Source organism: Salvia splendens, chromosome 20 (assembly GCF_004379255.2).
Source record: "Salvia splendens isolate huo1 chromosome 20, SspV2, whole genome shotgun sequence".
NCBI classification, from domain to species: Eukaryota; Viridiplantae; Streptophyta; class Magnoliopsida; order Lamiales; family Lamiaceae; genus Salvia; species Salvia splendens.
The window spans coordinates 4,119,770-4,143,963 of record NC_056051.1 but is presented as its reverse complement, the minus strand read 5'-3'; the positions used below and the strand labels follow the sequence as shown (position 1 = coordinate 4,143,963).

Sequence of the window (24,194 nt, the reverse complement as noted above, 5' to 3'; positions counted from 1 at the left end):
CAGTAGGAACATATTCATCTAATAGATGGGTTGGGCCTACGGCATACTTTTAATAAGTACTTCTTTCCCTGCCATAGAGAGCTGAGATTTATTCCACCCCGCCACCGTTATCCACACTTTTTCTCTAAGAAACCGAAAGGCAACTTTTTTGTCTCTTCCAACAAACATAGGCATCCCCAAATAAATACCACATCCATTTGAATAATTTACACCTAGCAACTCACATACCTCAGTCATAGCATTGGTGGAAGTATTGGAGCTGAAGAAAGCCTCTGATTTATCATAATTTATTAACTGACCAGATGCTTCTTCATATTCTTTAATACACTCTTTCACCACATTTCCCTCATGCTGATTTGCACTGAAGAAAAGTAAGCTATCATCTGCAAAGAACAAGTGGGAAACACTAGGTGCCCCTCTGGATATGCGACACCCATGCAATCGCCCCAACCTCTCCTCCCTCCTAAGTATAGCCGAGAAGCCTTCCGCACATAGGATGAACAGATAGGGGGATAAAGGGTCCCCTTGCCTTAGGCCTCGACTCACTGTGATTGGGCCCACTTTGTTATTGTTATTCACCACAAAATATTTCACAGATGACACACACATCGTTATCCACCGAATAAAACGATCATTGAAACCCATACGGCAAAGCATCTGCTGTAAGAACCTCCATTCAATACGATCATACGCCTTCCTCATATCAAGCTTAAGAGCCGCACAACCCATCTCACCATTTGATTTCCTACGCATCCAGTGCATTGATTCAAAAGCAATAAGAGCATTATCCGTAATTAACCTCCCTGGAATGAAAGCACTTTGTGAATCTAAGACCACTTTGTCAAGGATCTTTTTCAGCCGATTAGCCAATACCTTCGAAATTATCTTGTATAGGACATTACATAACGCAATAGGCCTATAATCTGCTATGGTCTCCGGCCTTCCCTTTTTTGGAATCAACGTGACAAATGTATCATTAATATCGCTGGGTAAAGATTCAGAGTTAAGGATTTGAACACAAGATCCAACAACATCTCTACCAATAATATGCCAAAAATTCTGGAAAAAACCTGGATTCATTCCATCGGGTCCTGGAGCCTTGTCCGGGTGCATAGAGAAAACCGTCTGCTTGATCTCGACCTCAGTTACCCTCTCAGTTAGCAATTCATTATCTGATGGAGCCACCCAACCAACTGCCGCATCGACCACTGACTCACACCTCACCGGTCGGGCACTAAATAAATTGGAGAAATAATCAGAAATTACTACTCCCAAGCCGTCTTCCCAAGATTTCCATACACCATTGTCATGTTTCAACTGGGATATGGAATTTTTCTTTTTTTTTTCTAGCAGATGCCCTTGCATGAAAAAATTTAGAATTGCGGTCACCATCCCGAAGCCAATGTTGTTTTGCCCTTTGCCTCCAGAAGGTTTCTTGTCTTGCAAGAGTATTTGAGTATAACAGCTGAGCCTCCACAAACAGTCTTCTCCCCTCCACATCACGTCTCCCTCTTAGGGCTGACATTGTCTCTTACTCTCCTTGATCTTCTCATGAAACTACTTTGATAAGGACTCTCCCCAAATTTGAAGTGCACGGCCACAAGTATTAATTTTCCCCATGATTTGGTTGTTTAGCATAGAGTTCCAGGCATTTCCACTATTTCCTTACATTCTCTTTCACGAATCCATAAATTCTCAAAACGGAAAGGTTTAACCTTCACCACATGTACCTGCGAGCTCGGATGTAAGAGGATCGGAATATGATCTGATGTAGCTGTGACTAAATGCTCAACAATAGCAAGACAATGCCCCCTCCTCCAGTTCGGACACGCCACCGCCCTGTCGAGTTTCTCCTCAACCCAATTATCTGTGCCCCGACCTCTTTCCCATGTAAACGGGTATCCCCGACTCTCAATACCTATCAGTTCACCATAATCAAGCGCATGTCGAAAGCCTTCACATTTGGGCAAGTAGATTTCCCTCCTTCCTCTTTTCTCAACAGGCGATAGGAGATCATTAAAGTCCCTTAGGCACACCCATGGAAGCCTCGACATATCCTTTAACCTTCGGATCAAATTCGAAGAGTCTCTACGTCGAGATGCCTCTGGAAACCTTAGAAACCAGTAAGGCGCCAAAGCTCTTCACCTTCAAGTTTAACTGTAATGTCGATAAAATTTCTCGAATAACTTAGAACTGTGGCTGTATCATTCTTTCTCCAGAGCATCGCCAAGCCTCCACCAACACCCACACTATCAACAATCAAGCCACCTTCATAACCAATTTGCGCTTTCACGATTTCCACACGACCTCTATCAATTTTTGTCTCCATTAAAAAGACAAAATTTGGCTTCTTAGAAAGGACAATGTCCTTAAGTTCACGAACTGTCGCTAGGTTGCCAAGCCCCCTATAGTTCCAGCTTAACGTACTCATTGGGACCGGTGGGCCTGAACCCCAGGACCCGCCGATAATTCATTTTTCGAAACTACTGCACCGTTACTTTCATTGCTCTCCCTATTTAGGTCGATTGGCTTTAGGACAACATCTTTTTCCACCCTCTTTCGCTTAGCATCCACAGCAGAAATCATCTCAATATCCTCATTTTCATTATAAAACAAAGGATTAGTAATTTGATTTGATTTTATTTGACCATCGTCCCCATTCTTCCGTGTTGTGTCTTCCTCACCTCTTAGAACGATGACACGACTACCGGCCTGATGCGCCTCATTAGAAACTTAAAGTGTCCACAATGGGGGAACCGCGACCCGCGGCTCGGTGCGCGGCCCCCCATTGCAGAGAGCAGAGAGGCGGGGCGCAGGGCCGAAAGCTGAGGGCGAGCCGCGGCCCTCCACTGCAGCAGGCCGCGTTTCGCGGCTGGGCCGCCGATTTTTTTTTTAATTTCAAAATTATTTTATAAATATGAACTTCCATTTCCATTTTTTCACTTCTTTCTATACTTCCAATCCCTTCATTACACTTCCAATCCCTACAAAAAAATGCAAGGTGGAGATGGTGATTCCCTGGGGTACGGAGACTCGGGATACGGCAACTTCCCCAATCAGATGTGGAGTCCGCAATCGCCCCAATTCCCGGGCCAGTCATCCCAGCAGAGGAACATAGTTCGCCAACCATCGGGGTTCGGTGACTACCGACCGAAGAAGATGTGCCGGATTCCGATGATGCCACCGAGTAGGAAGCGGTGGCGTTTTTTATCTTTTTATGTTGTGGTTTTTAAAAATTTTCGTTGTAGAATTTTCCCCTATCAATAGTACGACGAAAATTTGACTCTAATTCATAACTTTATTAAATTATGTTTATTTCCCAAATTATTAGTCTACTAAAATTTAACATAGTTAAATTAAAAATAACAATAAAAAAAGAAAACAAATTAATTTTTTTTTTATAGAGGGCCACATTTGGTAGCCCTTGTTAATTTTGTTACTTTACCATTGCGGAGGGCTACATGAGAGCCACGAATGGTGGCCGGGCCACATTTGGTGGCCTTCAAGGGCCACCATTGTGGACACCCTTAGAGTGTCCACAATGGTGGCCCTTGAAGGCCACCAAATGTGGCCCGACCACCATTTGTGGTTCTCTTGTGGCCTTTACAATGGTAAAATGAATAAAAATAATAGGGCCACGAAATGTGGCCCTCTCCAAAAAACAAAATTAATTTGTTTGCTTTTTTAATAATATTTTTTAATTTATGTCTAATAAATTTTATTAGTCTTTAAATTTATGATATTTATAAATTTAATTAAAATAAAATAATTTGGATTGTAAACAAAAAAAATTCACAACCTAAAAAAATGTTACAATAATTTCGTTGTATTATATTAAAGTAGAAAAATTATACGACGAAAGTGACCTAGTTTAAAAACAACAACCCGGAAACCCAAAACCCAAATCACTCTGCGGCGCTCCTTCTACGGTTCCAGACCTCTTCAACCATATCAGCCTGCAGTGATGAAAGCGATATTTGGCTCCGCATATCGGTGTACCGCTGGATCAAGTATTCATTACTACGTGGTACACCCATCTGCAGGGGCTCCATGGCAGTACCCGAGCTCGAACTAGCACCATCTTCTGGTGTCCATCGGTCTGCAGCAAATCCTTCGTCATCTATTATTATATTGTGCAATATGATACATGCAGTCATGATGTCTGCGACATCATTTTCGTGCCATTGTCGAGCCGGGCACCGTGTAATTGCCCATCACGCTTGGAGTACACCAAAAGCTCGCTCAACATCCTTCCTGGCACCCTCTTATTTTTTCGCGAAGTAGGTTTGCAGAGCCCAACGGGTTGTCGGATCGTCTTCATAAACACGGGCCAGCGAGGGTATATCCCATCGGCCAAATAGTACCCCATGTTGTACTGAGTGCCGTTGGCCATGAATCTAACTTGCGGACCCTCACCCCGACTCTCGTCATTGAACAGGTGGGACGATCGTAGAACGTTGATGTCGTTGTTCGATCCAGCGACCCCAAAATACGTTTGCCAGATTCGCAAGTGGTAATCAACAATTGCTTCAAGAATCATCGTGGGATGTCGGCCTTTGAAACCAGAAGTGAATTGCCCATTCCAAGCCACCGGGCAGTTCCTCCACTCCCAGTGCATGCAATCGATGCTCCCCAACATCCCTGGAAAATGATGTACAATCCCGTGCATATCCATCAGACGTTGGCAATCATCAGCCGATGGCTTCCGTAGATACTCCCCTTTGAAGATATCCTTAATGCCCCTGCAAAACTGCCTCAATGTCTGTAGGGCAGTTGTTTCGTCCATCTGTAGGTATTCGTCGAACATGTCAGCGGGCCCGGCATATGCAAGCTGTCTGATTGCCATCGTACACTTCTGGTATGTCGACAAGCCGGGTCGGCCGGTGGCATCATATCGCAAGTTGAAGCACCTGAACCGCTGCTCCAAACACGTCGCTATATGGACGAAGAGACGTTGCGACATTCTGAATCGCCGACGGAAAATTTCTACCGGATAACGGGCGTTCTCTTTGAAGTAGTCTTCCATCAACCGGCGGCCAGCCCCGGCATGATCACAGTCTAAAAATCGCCGATGATGAAATGGCCGAGGGACTGCCACCGCCGCCGCCGCCTCAGCCGCCGCATCTTCCGCCTCGTCGGCTTCACGTTGCACCGCTGCAACAAGGTTTTGGAACTCCAGATCTACCGCTTGTTGGAATTGTTCATCGTCGGAATCCATAGTTCCAAGGTTGAATTGAAATTGGAAGGAAAGATTGGAGGAAAATGGAAGTAAAATGGAGTTGGAAAAATGGAATGGAAGTGTAGTGTTTTATAAAAGAGTGATGCTAAATGGTCATAATGTGGCCGGCCATAAAGAGTTAATTTAGTCCATTTACATGTATAAAAAAATTAGAATTACCGATATAAACTTATATGTGTGTGAATGGACTTGTGAGTTGATACTTATCTTTGAATTCCATTACGTAAAACACATTAATATCACGAATCACTGTATACGTTGAGCAACAATCAAGAAATGACAGTAGTAATAAGTTGAGCAAAAACTACGAAAGAGCAACACTAACATGTTGAGGAACATATAATGAACATGATATAAAAGTAAAATCAAGTAATATTAAACCAAAAATTTTAAAAAAAATCAATTTTTTTTGTTATTTAATTAATTTATAGCTGGCCATAATGTGGCCGCATAGCTTTATTCTTTATAAAATAATTTTCGAAAATTAAAAAAAAAAAAAATTCCGCGGCCCGTTGCAGTGGATGGCCGCGGCTCACCCTCGGCTCTCGGCCCTGCGCCCCGTCTCTCGGCTCTCTGTAATGGGGGGCCGCGCACCGAGCCGCGGGCCGCGGCTCCCCCACTGTGGACACTCTTACCAAGAGATAAGACGGTGGAGAAACCCTAGAGTGCTAGGGACGGCGGCGTGATTGTCAGTGAATCTTCTAATTTATTTAAGGTTGGACACTGCAAAACATATTATCTACACGAGAATAAGTATGTTAACTTATCCTTGTATCAAGTCCAATCACAGTTTAATTCTTCTTTTACATTATTGTTTTATACTGTAATTTCCACGTCATTGATATATATCATTTCAACACACATTCAGTTATAATCTGATTGTTCACCTACCGATAAATTATAATAATAAAATAAAAAACTGAATGTGGAAATATAGTACAAATATGAGTGAACTATAAAAATGATATCTATAATATATGATGCATATTTAAGGTATCTTGTGAAAATAAACTACATTTGAGATATTTGAATAATATTCTAATTCACTTTAGCTACTTTTTCATTATTTTTGGATACTTTTGCCCTTTATTTAATTGAATTAGTATATAAACATTAATATAACTTGAAATTAATATTTCTTCAGTTTTATATTTTTATTTGGTGTTTTAACTATTAATTACCTGTGAAGTATAACTAATAATTTTAAGAGAGCTAAATTAAATAAAGAAGAAATAATTAAAATAGAAAAAAGGAGATATAGAAATCATAAATACCCGAAATGTACCCTTGAAGCTAGAAAGGGCCAAATGAGATATAAGATGTGAATTTAAATGTTGTGTAGATATCTCAAATGCAATTTAATTTTATTAAATATCTTAAATATTATCTTATATTGTCCAGATATCGTTTTTGTAATTCACTATTCTTAAACAAAGGCTATGTTAAAAAAATTTACTTACTTTTCGGTCCAACACTGTTTTTTAATTAATTTCTAACAACACCACGAATTTCTTTTGTTCAATCTCTGGTCACGTTTAAAAACCATGTTAAAGCTGCAAAATGCCTAAAAGTTTGTATATTGTTTAATACAGTTATAAACTATTTTAAAATATTTTTTTGTAGATAAACTTTTTAGTATTTTTCTAAAATTCCAGGTAGCCTATTTTGTCATTATTGGGGACTCACATGATTCTTGATTCTCATAAAGCAGCCGCAACTTTTCAACTGAAATTAAATAACTATCAATAATTACCAATAGTGTAATAACTCAACCAATAGATAATAAATAAAATTTAATCATGTGTTGACAAGTATGAACGGTGGGCAAGATCATAATCATCATCCCACTAGACATAGTATAATAATTATAATTAGTAATTAACAATGGCTTAAGGATATGGATGGGTATATGATGACTTCACCCCTACTTTATTTTATTACCCTTTTGATCACCTCATTTACATTAAAGTCATTGTGATTGAGATATATAATTGCCACGTTTGGACTTTATAGCCGTCATCTTAATTTCAAGATTCTTATTTGTTAAGTCTAAAATCACTTCTTAATAATTTTATAGATTAACAAGATATGTATGGACGAAATGATAAAACCAAATAATATATCATATACTGATATAAACAAAATTATTTTAAAAATCTTGTGATTTATTCTATTTGTTGGAAAGAAATCACAGCATTAATGTGATTTATTCTAATTGATCATTCTCTGTAAATAGAATATGATCTCCTTGATTATCTTTCCATATATAAATTAGGTTTTAGCCTATAAGAGGATGTAAAGTCTGTAATTACAATTAAGAAATAAGAATACAATTTCTACCATAATATTTCGTTTCTTCATGGTATCAGAGCAGGAGAGATTCTGGCTCAGAAACCTTTCATCATAGCCTAACCAATTCTCGACCAAGAAACCAAAATCAAACACAGTACCAATCCTTACCCTATACACAAATATGTCAGACTCAGAAGAGGAGAAACCAACAACCGAATCCAGATTGAGAACGACCAGGAATGTTACCGTGGCATTCAAATTGAACGGGAAGAACTACCCGTTGTGGTCACGACTAATGAAAGTCGCGATAGGGAGTCGACGGGGATACTCCCACATCACCGACGAACCACCCGAACCGGATAGCAAGGGATACCGCGAGTGGGAGGAAACTGATCTCGTGGTTTTCTCATGGATCGTCGACAATATCGAAACCGATATTCTCGCGGATTTTGCCCATCATCTGACATCTAAGGCATTGTGGGACAATTTACAGGTCACCTACGAGAGCAAGGATGACCCGTACCTGATATACGACCTGGAAGACAAGGTAATCTCAATTAGACAGGGAGATATGGATCTCGAAACTTATTACCTTCGAATCCACGGTTTGTGGGTCAGTGTCGACAGAACCCAGAAATCACCAATAACATGCTGTGATAAAGGAGTTAGGGAATTCCGACAGTTCTCAAGTGAAAAGAGGCTAATCAAATTTCTCACCGAACTAAATGTTGAGTTCGATGGGATTCGGCGTGACATACTCAAGCTGGAGCCGTACCCCTCAGTCGAAGAGGCCTACGGGATTGTGAAGAGGGAGGCGGCTCGACAGAGGATCATGCCAACGGCGTCCCCTTCAATCGCCGGAGACCCCTCTAGCGCGGGAAGCGCCGATGCATCATCGGGGGAGATCGGTTACGGATTTGGAGCGCAAAGAGACCGACCGAACAACCGGAACGGACCGCGACCGCCACCTGCCGGGGGAACCAGCCACCAGACCGGAGCAAAACAGGACCGAGACAAGAGCAAACTTTGGTGCTCCCACTGTGGGAAAAACAAACACACAAGGGAGAGCTGCTTTCTACAGGTGGGATACCCGGAATGGTGGGACGAGAGGCAGAGAGCGCGGGCTCAGGCGAGATTCGCCGCCGCTAACATCGCAGAAACAGAGCAAAGGCAAAACGCCCAAATCGCTCAACGAGGAGGATCGATCAGCGACGGGGTCAATAACACCCGTCTTCCCGACGCCAATGCTGGAGGTAGCGGCAGTCACACCGGCGGCGACGGAGGCGGTGGAATCCGAGTCGGTAATTTTGTGGAAAGAACCGGAGCAGGCGACGCAAATTGGAGAGGAGGCGTGAATAATGGAGGTAAAGGGTTTGGTTACCCACCAAACCCTAACACTTTCTTTTTTTTTGCAATTGAGCCCTCCATGTTTGCCTAAATTAGATCAGACACCTCATTTTCGAAATAACCCCCCTGATTTGTTAAAATTTGCTATTAGACCCCCGAAAATTGCTAGTAGACCCCCGAAAATTGCTAATACCAAATCAGCCCCAGAAAATGATATGGTTAGGATCGAGAATCGTTTTGCACCTCTGATAAATATTTCCGCTGCATTTAATGTGCAAAATGGTGATAGAATAAATAGAAAGGGATGGATTTTTTATTGCGGAGCCACAGATACTATGACTCCGGAAAGAGCTGATTTTATTGAATTTGGGGAAATCACAAAAACTTTTATTCGGACTGCAAATGGGGAATTAATTACAGTGGTAGGGACTGGAACTATTGAGATCTCGCCGAATCTTCGATTGTCAAACTGCTTATTTGTTCCAAGTTTATCCCAGAGATTGATGTCTGTAAGTCATGTGACAAGAGAATTGAACTGTACACTCCTAATGCATCCGAGTTTTTGCATTTTGCAGGATATTCGGATGAGGAAGATCGTTGGGCGTGGCACTGAGAACCAAGGACTCTACTATGTGGATGGGGTAGCTCAACATGGTAGTGCAATGCTGGCTCACGGATCCATGGAAGAAGAGGCTTGGCTGTGGCACAGAAGACTAGGACATCCCTCCCCTGGTTATTTTAAACTTTTGTTTCCTGATTTTGCACTTCCTAAGAACTTTTCCTGTGAGACATGTGTTTTGGCCAAGAGCCACAGACGATCTTTCAAACCCTCGGATACTCGTATGAAATTTATGTTTGATTTAGTGCATGCTGATGTTTGGGGTCCTGCACCTGTTATTGGGGGAAATGGTTACAAATATTTTGTTACCTTTATTGATGATTGCACTAGGATGACGTGGATTTATTTTTTAAAACACAAATCTGAGGTGACCGATAAATTTATCCTCTTCTTTCATATGATTCAAACTCAATTCCAAACCACCATAAAAATCCTTCGCTCCGATAATGGGCGGGAATTCGTTAACACCACTATGTCTGAATTTTTTAGAAAGAAAGGTCTTGTTCACCAAACATCCTATGCCTATACACCAGAACAAAACAGGGTAGCAGAGAGAAAAAACCGTACTATCCTAGAGGTTACCCGTGCCCTCATGATTGAATCGAAAGTCCCAACCTTTCTTTGGCCTGAAGCTATAGCAACCTCCGTCTACCTTATCAACAGATTGCCAACAAAAATCCTACACAAAAGAACTCCCCTCGATATTCTCTCCACCCAAGCCAAAATACCTGAATCCCTTAGCATGACACCCAAAGTTTTCGGATGTACAGTTTATGTCCACATTCCTAAACACGAGAGAACCAAATTCTCCCCTTGTGCGACCAAATGCGTCTTTGTTGGGTATGGGATAAACCAGAAAGGGTACAGATGCTTTGACCCCTCCACTAAGAAAATTGTCACTACCATAAACTGCGATTTCCTGGAAACCGAATTTTTCTACCCGCACCACCTTAGCAGTCAGGGGGAGCAAAATCCTGAAATTAATCACAGGGACTGTCTAAGTTGGTTTGTTGATAAGGCTAATTTCATGCATGGGTCTAGGGACTTAATTCGTGATTTTATTGGGGCTAACGCACGTTTTAAGCCAGGTGTGTGAAGGAATTCGCCAGATCCAGGAAAGAAGACCAAAAAATCACAGGGTCGAGGAAATGGCGATTTAGTGAACGATTATGAAGAGAATTGCTCGACGGAGGAAGTTCTAGAGTTGAAGGGTAGAATAGGGATTTCTACGAAGACTCGAGGGCTATGTCCGCATCTATAAAAGGAAGAAGCATGCAAGCTGGAGGGATCTTCTCGGTGGAGACCTCACCACAGCCTGTTGCTTAGTTCATTTTTCCATACACACACTTGGTACTAATTTGCGGAGATTTCAGTTCACACGTCCGGGGTTTCATCTTAGCTTTCGATAGTGTGTAACACCGCTCTTATTTGGGGCGAAGAAACAATTTCTCTTTCCGGATTTTACTTACTCTGCCGAGCTTCGTTGTTCGAAGCTCGGTTCGCTGTTTTTACCGAAGAATCTCTGGTTTTAATGCAAGTTTGATTTTCTGTTATGGCAATTGTGTTGATTTCTAGTTTGATTGTTTCGTTGTTGAGATTTTGGTGTTTTAAATTGTCTGAGTTGGATGCGTTTCGCAGCTGTTTTTGAGTCATTGCAGGTTAATGGTCAGATCTGGGAGATTGAAGTTGGATTGTAGAGGAATCCGTGTTTGATCTGCTGAATTTGTTTGTTGTTGAGTTCGGATGTCTTGGATCCGGAGTGGATCAAGTATTCTGGCGTGAATCTGAAGTAGTTTCGATCTGATTTTTATGCCTAGTTTACGTGTTTTTCTTTCATTCCGTCTAGTGTACGCAGATCTGATGTGTTTCCATTTTGTGGCAAGTTTCCGACGAGCAAATTTTTATATTCTGTTCGAATCTCGCTTTGTGTTCTGTTTTGTTCATCTGCAAGTTTAATCCAGCTGAGAGGATGCATTGTGCTACGAGCTAGCGTCAAAGTTTGTTGTCTGCAGTCCTTTCTGTACTTGCCACTTTTTGAATGATGGTCCCCACTTTCAGTTATATTCTGTTTAGCTAGATTAGGTAGTTGTTTACACTGTCCAGGAAGTGGTTATGTTTCTTGCTGTCGAAGTCTGAATTTACAAGTTAACATGTCCTAGGTCTAGCATTTACATTTCCTGCCTAGGTCTAGAGTTAGTTTAAAATTCTCAACCCTTTTGCGTGGCAGCAGCCATTTGTTTGTCCAACGCCTCTGAGCACTACTTTGCGAGTCCATCTCTGTGGGATCGACCCCACTTCCCTATACTAATTCATAGTATTCGGGTTGAGGGATTTATATTATTTTTTGAAAGGGGAGTTGAGAGTGTCCAACGACTAAAGCACTGTATGTTCTCTTGAGTTCCTGGACCCTGTGCTCCAGTGGACTTAAGAAGCATGGTGTCTTGACCGAGCGCTTGCATTTATCAATTTCTGTGCATACGTACGAAAGAGCGTCTCTCTGAATATCTCTCCCCCCCCTCTTCCATTTGTGCTACCTCCAAGTCCTTCGATTGAGGATCAAACAGAGGCAGTCGTCACTACCGCCGAGCATGCCTCGCTACAAGAGTCCCCTCAGCCATCGCTTCCTGATCCTCCTCCAAGAATATCCGAGGTAAATCCCGAACCTGAGACTGAGGAGATTACTACAATTGTCACTAACAATACAGAAGATGTGGATAACACTGTGGATAGTGATACTGGGAGATACATTCTTCCACCTAGGAGCACTCGAGGCGTTCCCCCAAAGAGGTACTCCCCCGAGAAGATTGGTGCAAAGAGCAGATATGGAGTAGCAAACTTCGTACAGGGAAATCTGTCTAAGATGGCTCGAGCTTTCGCGGCAGCACTCTATGAGGAAGAGGAAATCCCACAGACCGCAGAAGAAGCAATGAAGCATAAACACTGGAAGGAAGCCATGTTCACCGAAATGAGAGCATTGATGAAGAGTAACACTTGGGTGAAAGGAGAACTACCAAAAGGAGTCAAAGCAGTTGGATGTAGATGGGTGTTTACAATCAAACGAAGACCAGATGGGTCAATTGAAAGGTACAAAGCACGACTTGTAGCAAAAGGATACACTCAGATAGACATCACCAAACCGAACCGGCCCGGCTGAACCGGCCCGGAACCGTCACCGGCGGTTCCGAACCGGAACCGGAACCGTCGGCGGCGGTTCCGAACCGTGACCGGAACCGGCGGTTCCGACGGGCCGGTTCAGGTTCATGAAATTTGCGAACCGTAACCGGCGGTTCCGAACCGCCGGTTTTCACCGGAACCGGCGGTTCCGAACCGGCGGTTCGCCGGTTCCGACACCTTTTCAGGCTACCACCGGCCTAGACGTAGCCTTTTCAGAAACCGGGTCAGAAACCGCCGGTTTTTGTCAGAAAACCGTTGACGAAACCGGCGGTTTCGGACCAAAAACCGGCGGTTCAACGAGTAAACCGGCGGTTCCGGCGGTAAACCGGCGGTTCCGGCGGTAAACCGGCGGTTCCGCCGGATTTCAAAAATTTGAAATTTTTTCTTTTTTTTTTCTTTTTTTAATCACATTTTTCCCCTATAAATACCCCCTCATCTTCATTTTCTACTTACCCCATTCTTGTGTTGATAAGAATTTCTCTCTCAATCTCAATTTCTCTATTCTCCATCCTCTTTCTCTCAAGTTGTTTACGTTATTTGCGCTCATAATTTACTCACGTTGTTCTTGTTTACGTTAATATCACATAAACACTACTCTCTATTCTCTACTTCCAATTTCCATAATATCATGTCTTCATCTCGTCGTGGTGGTGATCGGGGCAAGGGAATTGCCCAAGATCAAAGTGACTCTCGTCGTCGTCGTGCCCCTTCTAGAGCACAAGTTGCGGAGGAGGTGGGAAGGCGAGCCGCTCTTCGATTACAAGTAAGTTCTAAACTTCTAAATTAAATGTTTTACTATGTTAATATGTTATAATAAGTTTTAATATGTTAGTAGTTTTTTAATATGTTTTATTATGTTATATGATATAAGTTTTAATATGTTAGTAAGTTTTAATATGTTTTAATATGTTATATGATAAGTCTTTAATTTGAGAGCACCATTTGGTATACTTGCTCGGAAAAAGATTATGTGCGGACTACCGCCTTTTCTTATATCCTTGTGCAAGATGGCCTATTGTGGAATGCCTCAGCGTGGTCCTTCCTTTGATTTATATGTTATAAGTTTTAATATGTTTTAGTAAGTTTTAATATGTTAATATGTTTTAATATGTTTTAGTAAGTTTTAATATGTTTTAGTAAGTTTTATATGTTTTAATATGTTTTAGTAAGTTTTAATATGCTTTAATATGTTATATAATATGTTTTAATGTGTATAATTCTCGTAGGAGGAAGAAGATCGAAATGCGGCCTTGTTACTTGCCACCCTCGGCGACGAAGAGCCACATTCGGATTCGCGTTTCGAATATGATGTGAATCTATCATCGGACGAAGGCGACGATGGATCGCATCAATTCCCACCTTCTAGCGCCGGCCAAGTTGGCGAAAATGACGAGGAGGCCGAAGCTCCTCCTCCTTCCGGGAGACAAAAGAAGAAGATGCCTCCAAAGTTGAAATCCGACATCTTCACCAAACATTACAAGAAGGTCCCGGTGGTAATTTCTAATCCTGATGATTCGACCACTACCGTGGAGACAGGCGAGTTCAAAGCTTATTGCAACTATTGCGATAAAGTCTATCCATTTGTAATCGGTGGGGGATATGGTACTCTCACACGCCATTTGAAGGCAAAACACCCCGTGGAATTTGGGCATTCTAGATCCCAAACCCAAATCAACTTCCCCGCCGGCTCATCGTCTCAAACAGGTACGCCACTATTTAAATACGATCCCAAAAATACTACCGATACCATGGTAAGATGGGCGGCAATGAAACATTTGCCGTTCAATTTTTTTAATGACAGAAAATATGAAATGACTATGCAACAAGCTTTTAATGTTGCTGCAAAAAGAATTCCCCCCTCTACTGCTCAAAGATCTAACAACCGGCAGTATTTTGAAAAAAAAATGGAAATTGCAAAGAGTCTATCCACCTTGGGGCACAAAGTTAATATTTGCTCCGATGTGTGGACGGATTCTTTCCAACGAAATTCTTACATGGGTATTTCTTGTCATTTTATAGACAATAGTTGGTCTTTAAATAAACGTTTGATTGGTTTTAGACAATTTCCTTCCCCACACACCGCACAAGCAATTGCTTCTTTAATTATTCAAGTTTTGAATGAGTATGAGTTATGCAACAAGATATTTTCGGTTGATTTTGATAACGCAACCGCCAACACCGCAAGTATATCCGATTTAATTGCGGCTTGCTCCCCGGTGATAAGTGGTAAGTATTTTCATCAACGATGTATTTGTCATATTTTAAACTTATGTGTACAAGATGCTTTGTCTTTATGGCAAAGACATATTCAACCTATTACTACAGCTGTATCCTTGATCCACTGGAAGCCTCAAATTGGCAAGGCGTGGAAGAAGTATTGCCACTCGAAGAAAATAAGGTACACAAAGTTTACTTTAGACGTTTCTACTAGATGGAACTCTACATATGACATGTTGCAATCTACAATGGAGCATATAGACTATTTAGTTGATTTTTATAGAACTTACCCTGTTGATGATTTATATCTAACATCTTCTTGTTGGGAACAAAGCCTGAGTTTATTTAAATTATTCAAAAATTTTCGAAGTGCAACTATGGAGTTATCGGGTGTGTATTATTGCACATCCGTTCGTGTTTTAGAACATTGCATGATCATATCACTTGGTTTTAAAACTGCAATGAAAAATTCCGCAAACAATCTTGAGCTTATGTGTGTTTTATATTACATGGTTGAAAAATGGCTCAAGTATTTCAATGAGATCCCAACAGTTTTTTTGCTTGCCAAAGTTTTGGATCCAAAGTGGAAACTAGTTGGTACTTTCAAAATTTTAGAATTTTATTACAACAGTTTAGCTTCTATTGATCTTGAACCACTCCGAGCTTTGCAAACTGACGACGACGACAACTACATAAACCTTGCCCAAACATTCCAAATAAACCTCCCCCACCTCCCAAGCCTCCAAAGAAATTTTGAGTTCGACTTGCGGTCTCTCTTTCACGATTACGAAGTCAAGTACAACACTACCCACCAAGTTCGACCTAGACCCCCCCGTCAAACACAGAACTTTGGCTTCTTCCAAGTTGATGACCCCGACACCCAATCCCAATTGGCGGACCTATACGCCTTCAGCAGCGGAGGAAGGACGGCACATTCGGTAAGTGAGTTAGATTTATATTTAGACTCACACTTTTCATTCAATGAGGAAGAAGGAGGTCCCGTTCCCCAACAAATCGACGTCCTAGATTGGTGGTCTTCACACGAGAAAGATTTTCCCATCCTTGCATCAATGGCCAAGGAGATCTTTTCGGTTCCGGCTTCCACTGTCGCCGTCGAGTCCGCCTTTAGTGTTGGAGGCAACGTCTTGGACGACCGAAGAAGTAGGCTCACCGGACAAAACATGGAAGCCACCATGTTACTTGATGATTGGTGCTCCGCCGAAATTAGAGACCAAGAACCGGATTGGGACAAACTAGTAGTACAACCCGACCAAGACTACTTCCCCGACGAAGAAGAGTAGGCGCCAATACTTCCGATCAAGCCAAATAGGTAAGCAAGGTAAGAGAACTACGTGGACTTTGATTCCAAAATGCAATTGAGCATTGAGGATACGTAGGCAACTCAACTTATATTTCAACTTAAATTTTAAATTTAAGTTTAAATTTAAGTTGAGCTCAAGTCCTTTTCCTTTATTTCTTTTTTCTCCCCTTTATTTCGAATATGTAATTTTGTAAATTGTAATGAAGACTTTAAGTCTTTTGTAATTTATAATTTTGAAGTTGTAATTTCTAATTTTTATGTTGTAATTTGTAAATTTTAACTTGTAATTTGTAATTTTAAAGTTGTAATTTGTAATTTTGAAGTTGTAATTTGTATCAATAAAATTACATTTGTACATCGCTTCATTCTAATGTTATTTACGCAAGTTTTTTTACATTTTAAACTTGAATTACAATTTACAAAATGCAAAAAAAAAAAAAAAAAAAATCAAAACGAACCGCCGAACCGGCCAGGAACCGGCCCGGAACCGGCCAATCACCGGCGGTTCCACGGTTCACTTGAACCGGCGGTTCCACGGTTCACGAACCGGAACCGCCACACCTTGGCCGGGCCGGTTCAGGTTCATCAATTTATTGAACCGGAACCGGCGGTTCCGAACCGTGAACCGCCGGTTCCGGAACCGTGGTGACGTCTACACTCAGACATATGGAGTTGATTATGCAGAGACCTTCTCACCAGTAGCTAAGATCAATACAGTGAGAGTCATCTTCTCCATTGCGGCAAATAAGGACTGGCCCCTCCACCAGTTCGATGTTACAAACGCGTTCCTGTATGGCGAACTGCCAAAGCCAGTGTTCATGCTTCCTCCCCCTGGATTTACAGAGGAGTTCCAGCCCGGGGAAGTATGTCAACTTAAGAAGACATTGTACGGATTGAAGCAGTCTCCGAGGGCTTGGTTTGGTAGGTTCACTGAGGTGATGAAAAAGTATGACTATGAGCAGAGCAACTCAGACCACACATTGTTCATCAAGAAGAAAGAGGGGAAGATCACGTGTCTTATCATCTATGTTGACGACATGATCATCACAGGAGATGATGAAGAAGAAATCAGGGAACTAAGGAAGAATTTGTTGAAAGAATTTGAGATGAAGGACCTCGGCCTCCTGAAATACTTTCTGGGAATTGAAGTTTTGAGATCAGAACGGGGGATCTTCATCAATCAAAGGAAGTACATCCTTGATCTTCTAGCTGAAGTTGGAATGATAGATTGCAAGCCAGCCGACACTCCAATGATACAGAATCATGGACTACAAATACTCGAAGGAGCGAGACTCACAGACAGGGGGATATATCAAAGACTAGTAGGGAAGCTTATCTATCTATCCCATACAAGACCAGATATATCATATGCAGTGGGGGTAGTAAGTCAGTTTATGCATTCCCCACAGGAAGAACATTGGGAAGCTGCACTACGGATTGTCCGATACTTGAAGGGCACCGCTGAATATGGAATATTGTTTGAGAAACATGGACATTTGGATATCAGTGGCTTTACTGATGCAGATTGGGCAGGGAACCCGAATGACAGAAAATCCACTGCCGGGTACTTTACTTTTGTTGGGGGAAACCTTGTCACTTGGAGAAGCAAGAAACAGAAAGTGATGGCACTTTTAAGTGCTGAAGCAGAGTTCCGAGGAATTAGGAGTGGTCTCACCGAGATACTTTGGCTGAAGAGACTCATGACAGAACTTGATCTTGACGTATCCAAGCCGTGCAAGCTGTTCTGTGATAATAAGGCGGCTATTAGCATATCCGAGAATCCAGTTCAACATGACCGAACCAAACATGTGGAGGTAGATAGGCATTTCATCAAGGAGAAAATTGAAGGAAAAATTGTTGAGTTACCATTTGTTAAGTCAGAAGACCAGTTGGCGGATATTCTGACTAAGGCAGTGAACTCCAAGTCATTCAGAGAAGTATTGGACAAGTTAAGTATTGGGAATCCCACTATTTAACTTGAGGGGGAGTGTTGGAAAGAAATCACAGCATTAATGTGATTTATTCTAATTGATCATTCTCTGTAAATAGAATAGGATCTCCTTGATTATCTTTCCATATGTAAATTAGGTTTTAGCCTATAAGAGGATGTAAAGTATGTAATTACAATTAAGAAATAAGAATACAATTTCTACCCTAATATTTCGTTTCTTCACTATTTTTCATAAATTGGAATCTCACGTGATATCATATCAAATCCAACGATATATTTAAGCTTCAAGTGTAGTTCGGTTCCTATTTTACTTTCAAGTGCCTTTATTTATTTATATTTATTATATATGTAACACAAAAGGAAAATAATACAGAGTATTTATTTATTTAAATTTTTTCATTAATATGTGTTGTAAATCATATTTTGAGTTACATGCTACTAGTAATTTTTGTAAAATAATATATTCAATAAAAGAAACAAAAAGTTTTGTATGGACTTAAAAGGGTTAGTACTTAGCCATATCTTGTTGCAATTACAAGCTTACCCAAAACTATTTGAGTCTTAGCTAGATGTCACTTTTTGTGTGTGAATTCGATAATCTCAGCCACTTGGCTTCTAATAATTTATTTTAGGATAAGGTCAAAACATCCCATAAATTTAGACCAGACAAATTCAATTCTAGATGACTTATGCTTTAGTCACATGCACGAGGCCTATGCACACGTGTGAAAATATTAGTATTAAATACTACTTTAGCACGCAATATAAATAGTTGAATTTAAAAGATTGTTTATAATTGTGACATTTATAAAGTCATGTGGTAACTATGAATATGATAAATGCTTGTGTTAAGATGGCAATTGACTCGTTAATGTATGAACGACTTAAAAAATAGATTGATAAGTCCAAAGGACTTTGGTTTGGGTGAAATCGTATATGATGTTACACTAGAAATTTGGTTTATATCGACATTTGAATCTTCATATTCATAAATTGACTATCCTTTCTTTTATCTCTTTTCGAGAAATTGGTCACTAAAATCACAAATTTTACCACAATTTTAAAATATAGTCGTAAAAATCACCAAGTACCGTTGTTACCGATTTCACATGCATGACGATTATGGAAAAATTGAAACAATTCTACTCTCAAATAACAAAGAATTTCATTCTCGTTATCTTTTATTGTTTATACTTGATGATATGTGAAATTTAATATGAATTAATGCAAGCTAATAATTCCACATATCACAACAATAATACCATTGACCAACATTGCTTCCATAGAATAACTATTCACGGCATTCTCGAGAGCCCTACACATTCTGAATACATAAAACATGACTCATTACTCAGTCACTCTACTTTCCAACATAGGGCTAGGTCTCCCGCGACGAGGCCTAGCCCCATTCCTCGATACCTTGCGGGCGAATTTCGAATTCTTAGTCACTCGAATATGATCATCAACATTCTTCATCCTACTCAAACGACGAGAATTCCCAGAAACCTCAACGCCAGCTCGATGAGAATTAGCCCTCAAAGATCTCTTCAAATGCTCCTCTTTGTACCTCTTCCTCTTGCTCAACTCCGATCTCTTACACTCCATGTTCCTACGCGGTCCAAATGTCGACATTTCTCCACCTTCATCCTCTCCAACACTACTACTTCTTCTACTACTGCTGCTGCTACTACTACTGCTTGGTGCTTCAACGTCTCGCCTCCTCCGATTCTGCTTCACAGATTGAAGCTTGAGGCAGAAGTAGGAGCAACAGCAGTGTAGTGCTGAGAAATAGCTAGAGAAAAAGCACCATATAATGCGACAAAGCGTGCGGCAAATGCATTGGCAGATTCCCAAGCTGAACAATAAATAAAAGAACAAGAGCACTGCATAGGCATATAATGAATGATATACAGATCAATTTTGTTAGTTGGAAGAAAATGTCTGATTTATCAAGAAAAGTTAGGCAGTTATTACCGAAGTAGGCCAAGATTGCAACCATCACAAACTTCAACAACTGTGCCACGCAGAAGTTTTCGATGTAACAGATGAAATCCCATGTTGGTGTACATACTGAGCTGCATGAAGATTTGAATTTAGAATGAGATTTGATTGATTTATTTAGTCAAGAATAGTGTACATCTATTTTAACATCCTAGATCAAGAAACTATCGTATTCCTCGTGGGATCTAGACATGACTGGTCAAAAGGCACCAGGTATGTTGAGAGACACCGAGCCAAACACTAATGGATGCTACCAAAATGGTACTAATAAATAAGTCACTGAATAATATATGGGTTCGAATCTGAATACTTGACTGACTCCTTCGACAAATTTTGATCTGGGACCGGAAACTTGGGCAGAACCTAGTGTAGATTGAATTTGGTTCGTATGGTCTGGATTTTGACATAATGTAGCTCACAAAAGGAATGATTCGGCTTCGAAATTGGCAGAATCTAGCGTAGATTGAAAGGGAAGAACTATAACCAGCCGAACAAGTGAATTCATGGTTCCGGTTTTGAACTGGTATAAAACGTTTCATCTCCCAGTTCAAAACCGGCGCCTTTTTGCTGATTTCCAACGATTTCCCCCAGTTTTGAACCAGTTTCGACGGTTAATCAGTAGTTACGGTTTCAAAATTGTGAAACTGAGGCCATAGAATCAGTAAACCGATTTCGGTTAAGCTCAAGAGAGTTTAAAATATAAGAAATTCGAGTAAGACGAGATTGATTACTTGCAAGCTTTTCCAGAGAGGAAATCAAGAGGATGGCCGAAAATATTTCCAACAACATGTCCAACTCCAGAGAATACCGAACCAACCGAATTCCCCATTGATCCTTCCGAAAACAAAATATAGATTAGTCCTAAACAGTGAGATTATTTCCTCCTCCATCATTCTTCATAATGCGAGAAACTACCTGGGAATTTATCTTCCGTGGAGAAGAGATTCGGATTCGAAATCAATGAAAATGATATTCAAGGTTCTGCAAAACAAGTTTTATGAGTTCATCATAATCAAAATTTCATTTTTTTTTCAAAATTTGATAGGAATCTTAGAAAATACTAACCGAAATGGATCACTGCTCGCCACCGACATTTGCAGAAACATTCAGGCTGTAAAGAATCGACCGTTTCTGCACAAAATTTGTCTCTCGGAACTTCCGTCGAACATTTGGTGGCCACAGCAGAGAACTTGAGACGCGATGAAGAATAGGAGACAAATAGCATCAAACATGAAAGCAACTGCTTCTTAGATGATAAGAGACATTCCCAAGAAATAGGAGCGGGATTTTGTTTTTCAAATGATACGCCAAATTCCATTTGAATGATCTAACAGTTACAGAAGAGAAACGCAGATGTAGACGACTGACGATGGAAAGAGGAAGAAATAAGATTTAATAACCTAATTAATTCTATTAATATTAGGTTAGTTATTGTTAGTGGGCTAGCCCATATAATATTACACGTGTTTTTAGTTAAACAAACATTATTAGTTAAACAATTTTCATAGAATATTAACGTATTAAAATTTTCTAAGTTTAATTTTTTTTATTCAATAAATAATACCCTTTTCATATATTATTATATTAATTAATAAATTTTATTATTTAATTTAGTTTAAGATATTGACAAAGTGTCATGGGGTTAGTTTGTAGTTTAGGTAAACTATATAGCTATAATTGAAAAATATAAAAAGTGAGTGAGTGGGGAATATTTTTTTGATTTGAGTTTAGTGTAAATGGATGGAGTAAAACCACTTTTAAATTTACACTAAAATGTAGGGATGTCAATCGGGCCAGCCCACCGGGTTTCGGGCCAACCCTATTCGGGTTGCGGGTCAATCGGGTGCCGGCTAATCGGACTGTTATTTTTTCGGGTTATAAAAGTTCAACCCTAACCCTAAAAGCTCGGGTTTCGGGCTAGCCTATCGGGTTAATCGGGTTGCTATCGATAAAATTAACATGCGATCAATCTAATAAATAATGGTGAAAATTAGTTATATTTATCAAATGTAAAATATTTAATTATTATAAATTTGAGATATATGCTTAAACTCAAACATAAACATGATCAAATACTAATATTTGAGATTTATGCAAAATAAAACATAAACAAGAAATTTTAAAGCATGTTTAGAAATTTAAATATATTTTTAGTGAAATTGAAGTTTCTAATTCATTTATCTATTATTATATTAATAAAAACTTAATATATAATTTATATATTTAATATATAAAATGAAAATTTATTTTTTCAATAATCTATATTATAAAATAATCAATGAAGTGTCGAATTAGAGTAAAACAAATAGAACAATATAAAATTTATCGGGTTTCCGGGCCAGCCCATCGGGTTTTCGGGTCTGGCCCTAACAGGTTGCGGGTTAATCGGGTGCGGGCTAATCGGGCTGTAATTTTATCGGGCTAAAAATTTTCAACCCTAACCCTATAAATTTGGCGGGCTATTCTGGCCAGCCCACGGGTTGCGGGCTAAATTGACATCTCTACTAAAATGAGTTTGAGTTTAGTTTAATAATTGGAGATGCTCGTATGTAAATAAATACATACATATTGAATTGGTATCCTCGATTTATTCTCCCTTCCTTTGTTCCAATTCAATTTGGGATTTTGCCGATTCAATTATTTGGTACGAGGAGATTGTGTTATCTTTTGGGTTGATTATTTGATCTAGTTTTAATATAGTAATATTAATCTAGTTATTATTTGAATTATCACTATTTTGAGTAGACTCTAATCATTTTTAATTATATTTATAAAAAAATTCTGAATGTATAATTTCTGTTCTGTTTTACATGTAAGTAATCCTTCATAGAAAACCATTAAATTCAACACAAACACTTGGGAAATGTTATTTAACTCATTATTTATTCCCAATATTCATAACTTTAATTTCTGTTTGAAAACAAAATCCGATGGTTAAATGTAGGCAGCGGACTCAACAAAGCCCAGCCCCAATTTTGAAGGCCCAAATTATGGTTCTAATTCAAATTCCCACATCGGAAAAATGAAGAGCTTCCTATGTCTTTATTTAACGTCAGCAAGCTACATGTGTTGTCCCTTCGGGGACATCCGATAAAATTGGAACGATACAGAGAAGATTAGCATGGCCCCTGCGCAAGGATGACACGCATAAATCGAGAAATGGTCCAATTTTTTTGTTTCCTACTTTCTGGTGTTCCTGTTTCACTGATTAAGGTAAAGAAGTTTAGATGATTTTGTTTTCAGAGTTTGATATGCTCTTCAAATGTTGATTGTCTGCATAAGAATCATTAGATCAATAAAAACAAGGACTCTATTAGAACCAAAATTGAATAGCTATAATATATATGGTACAACCACAACATCAATAATCATATTCTGCCATAATACTCCTACCTCTCAATACTTTCCAACTCAACAAATCAAAATGGATGGAAATTTTTTGGAGATGTTTTCTATGCAAATTGGGATGAAGAGCTTCCTAGTGCTATATTTACTTCTTCTGTGCATGAAAAATAATCTCAATTTGTCATTTTGTAGATGTCCAAAAAAAATAGTCTCATTTCTAAAAATAGAAAGTTTATCTCTTATATTTTACCCAGTTTTTTTCATTTTGTCTTACTTTACCTGCTTTTTATCATTTTCTTTTACTTTACCAATTTCTTATTAAAATCCATTTCATCCATAAATAAGATTGTTTTTTGTGGACGGAGGGTGTGTTTAATATCCCCAAACTGATGCTAAATTACACTACTATTACAAAAACTAGAAGTATCTATTTCAGGAAAAAAATCTTCTTATCATTGATGATGTTTGGACAGAAAAGGAAAACAAATGGAAGGATTGAAACTCAGTCTCTAATGTGGTACAACATGTAGTAAAATTCTGGTAACAGATCAAGAAATGGAAGAGTTTTTTTTTAGTACTTGATAGCTTTTGTATGACACTTTTTATATGTAACTATTATTTGAATTGTCACTACTTTTCCTGTGTTAATCATTTCTATATTTATATAAAAAATTATGAATGTATAGCA

The 24,194-nt window shown here is 39.6% G+C and overlaps 2 protein-coding genes and 1 non-coding gene across 3 annotated transcripts; 1 reads left to right on the top strand and 2 right to left on the bottom strand.

Annotated features, from left to right (window-relative positions):
* Positions 1–1,631: 1,631 nt before the first annotated feature.
* Positions 1,632–2,054, bottom strand: LOC121781317. The gene has a single exon (XM_042179061.1). It carries the CDS (start codon positions 2,052–2,054, stop codon positions 1,632–1,634), a length of 423 nt encoding a protein of 140 aa, XP_042034995.1.
* Positions 2,055–19,303: 17,249 nt separating this feature from the next.
* LOC121780927 lies at positions 19,304–21,524 on the bottom strand. The gene is made up of 5 exons (XM_042178584.1): positions 21,227–21,524; positions 21,077–21,142; positions 20,893–20,995; positions 20,135–20,235; positions 19,304–20,043 (listed from the first exon to the last, which is right to left on the bottom strand). The coding sequence occupies exons 3-5, from the start codon at positions 20,988–20,990 to the stop codon at positions 19,508–19,510; spliced, it is 735 nt and encodes a 244-aa protein (XP_042034518.1). The 5' UTR covers positions 20,991–20,995; positions 21,077–21,142; positions 21,227–21,524; the 3' UTR covers positions 19,304–19,507.
* A 1,708-nt stretch (positions 21,525–23,232) lies between these two features.
* Positions 23,233–23,335, top strand: LOC121783112. Its single transcript, XR_006046530.1, has one exon. It is a non-coding gene; the product is annotated as a U6 spliceosomal RNA (small nuclear RNA).
* The last annotated feature ends 859 nt before the right edge of the window (positions 23,336–24,194 follow it).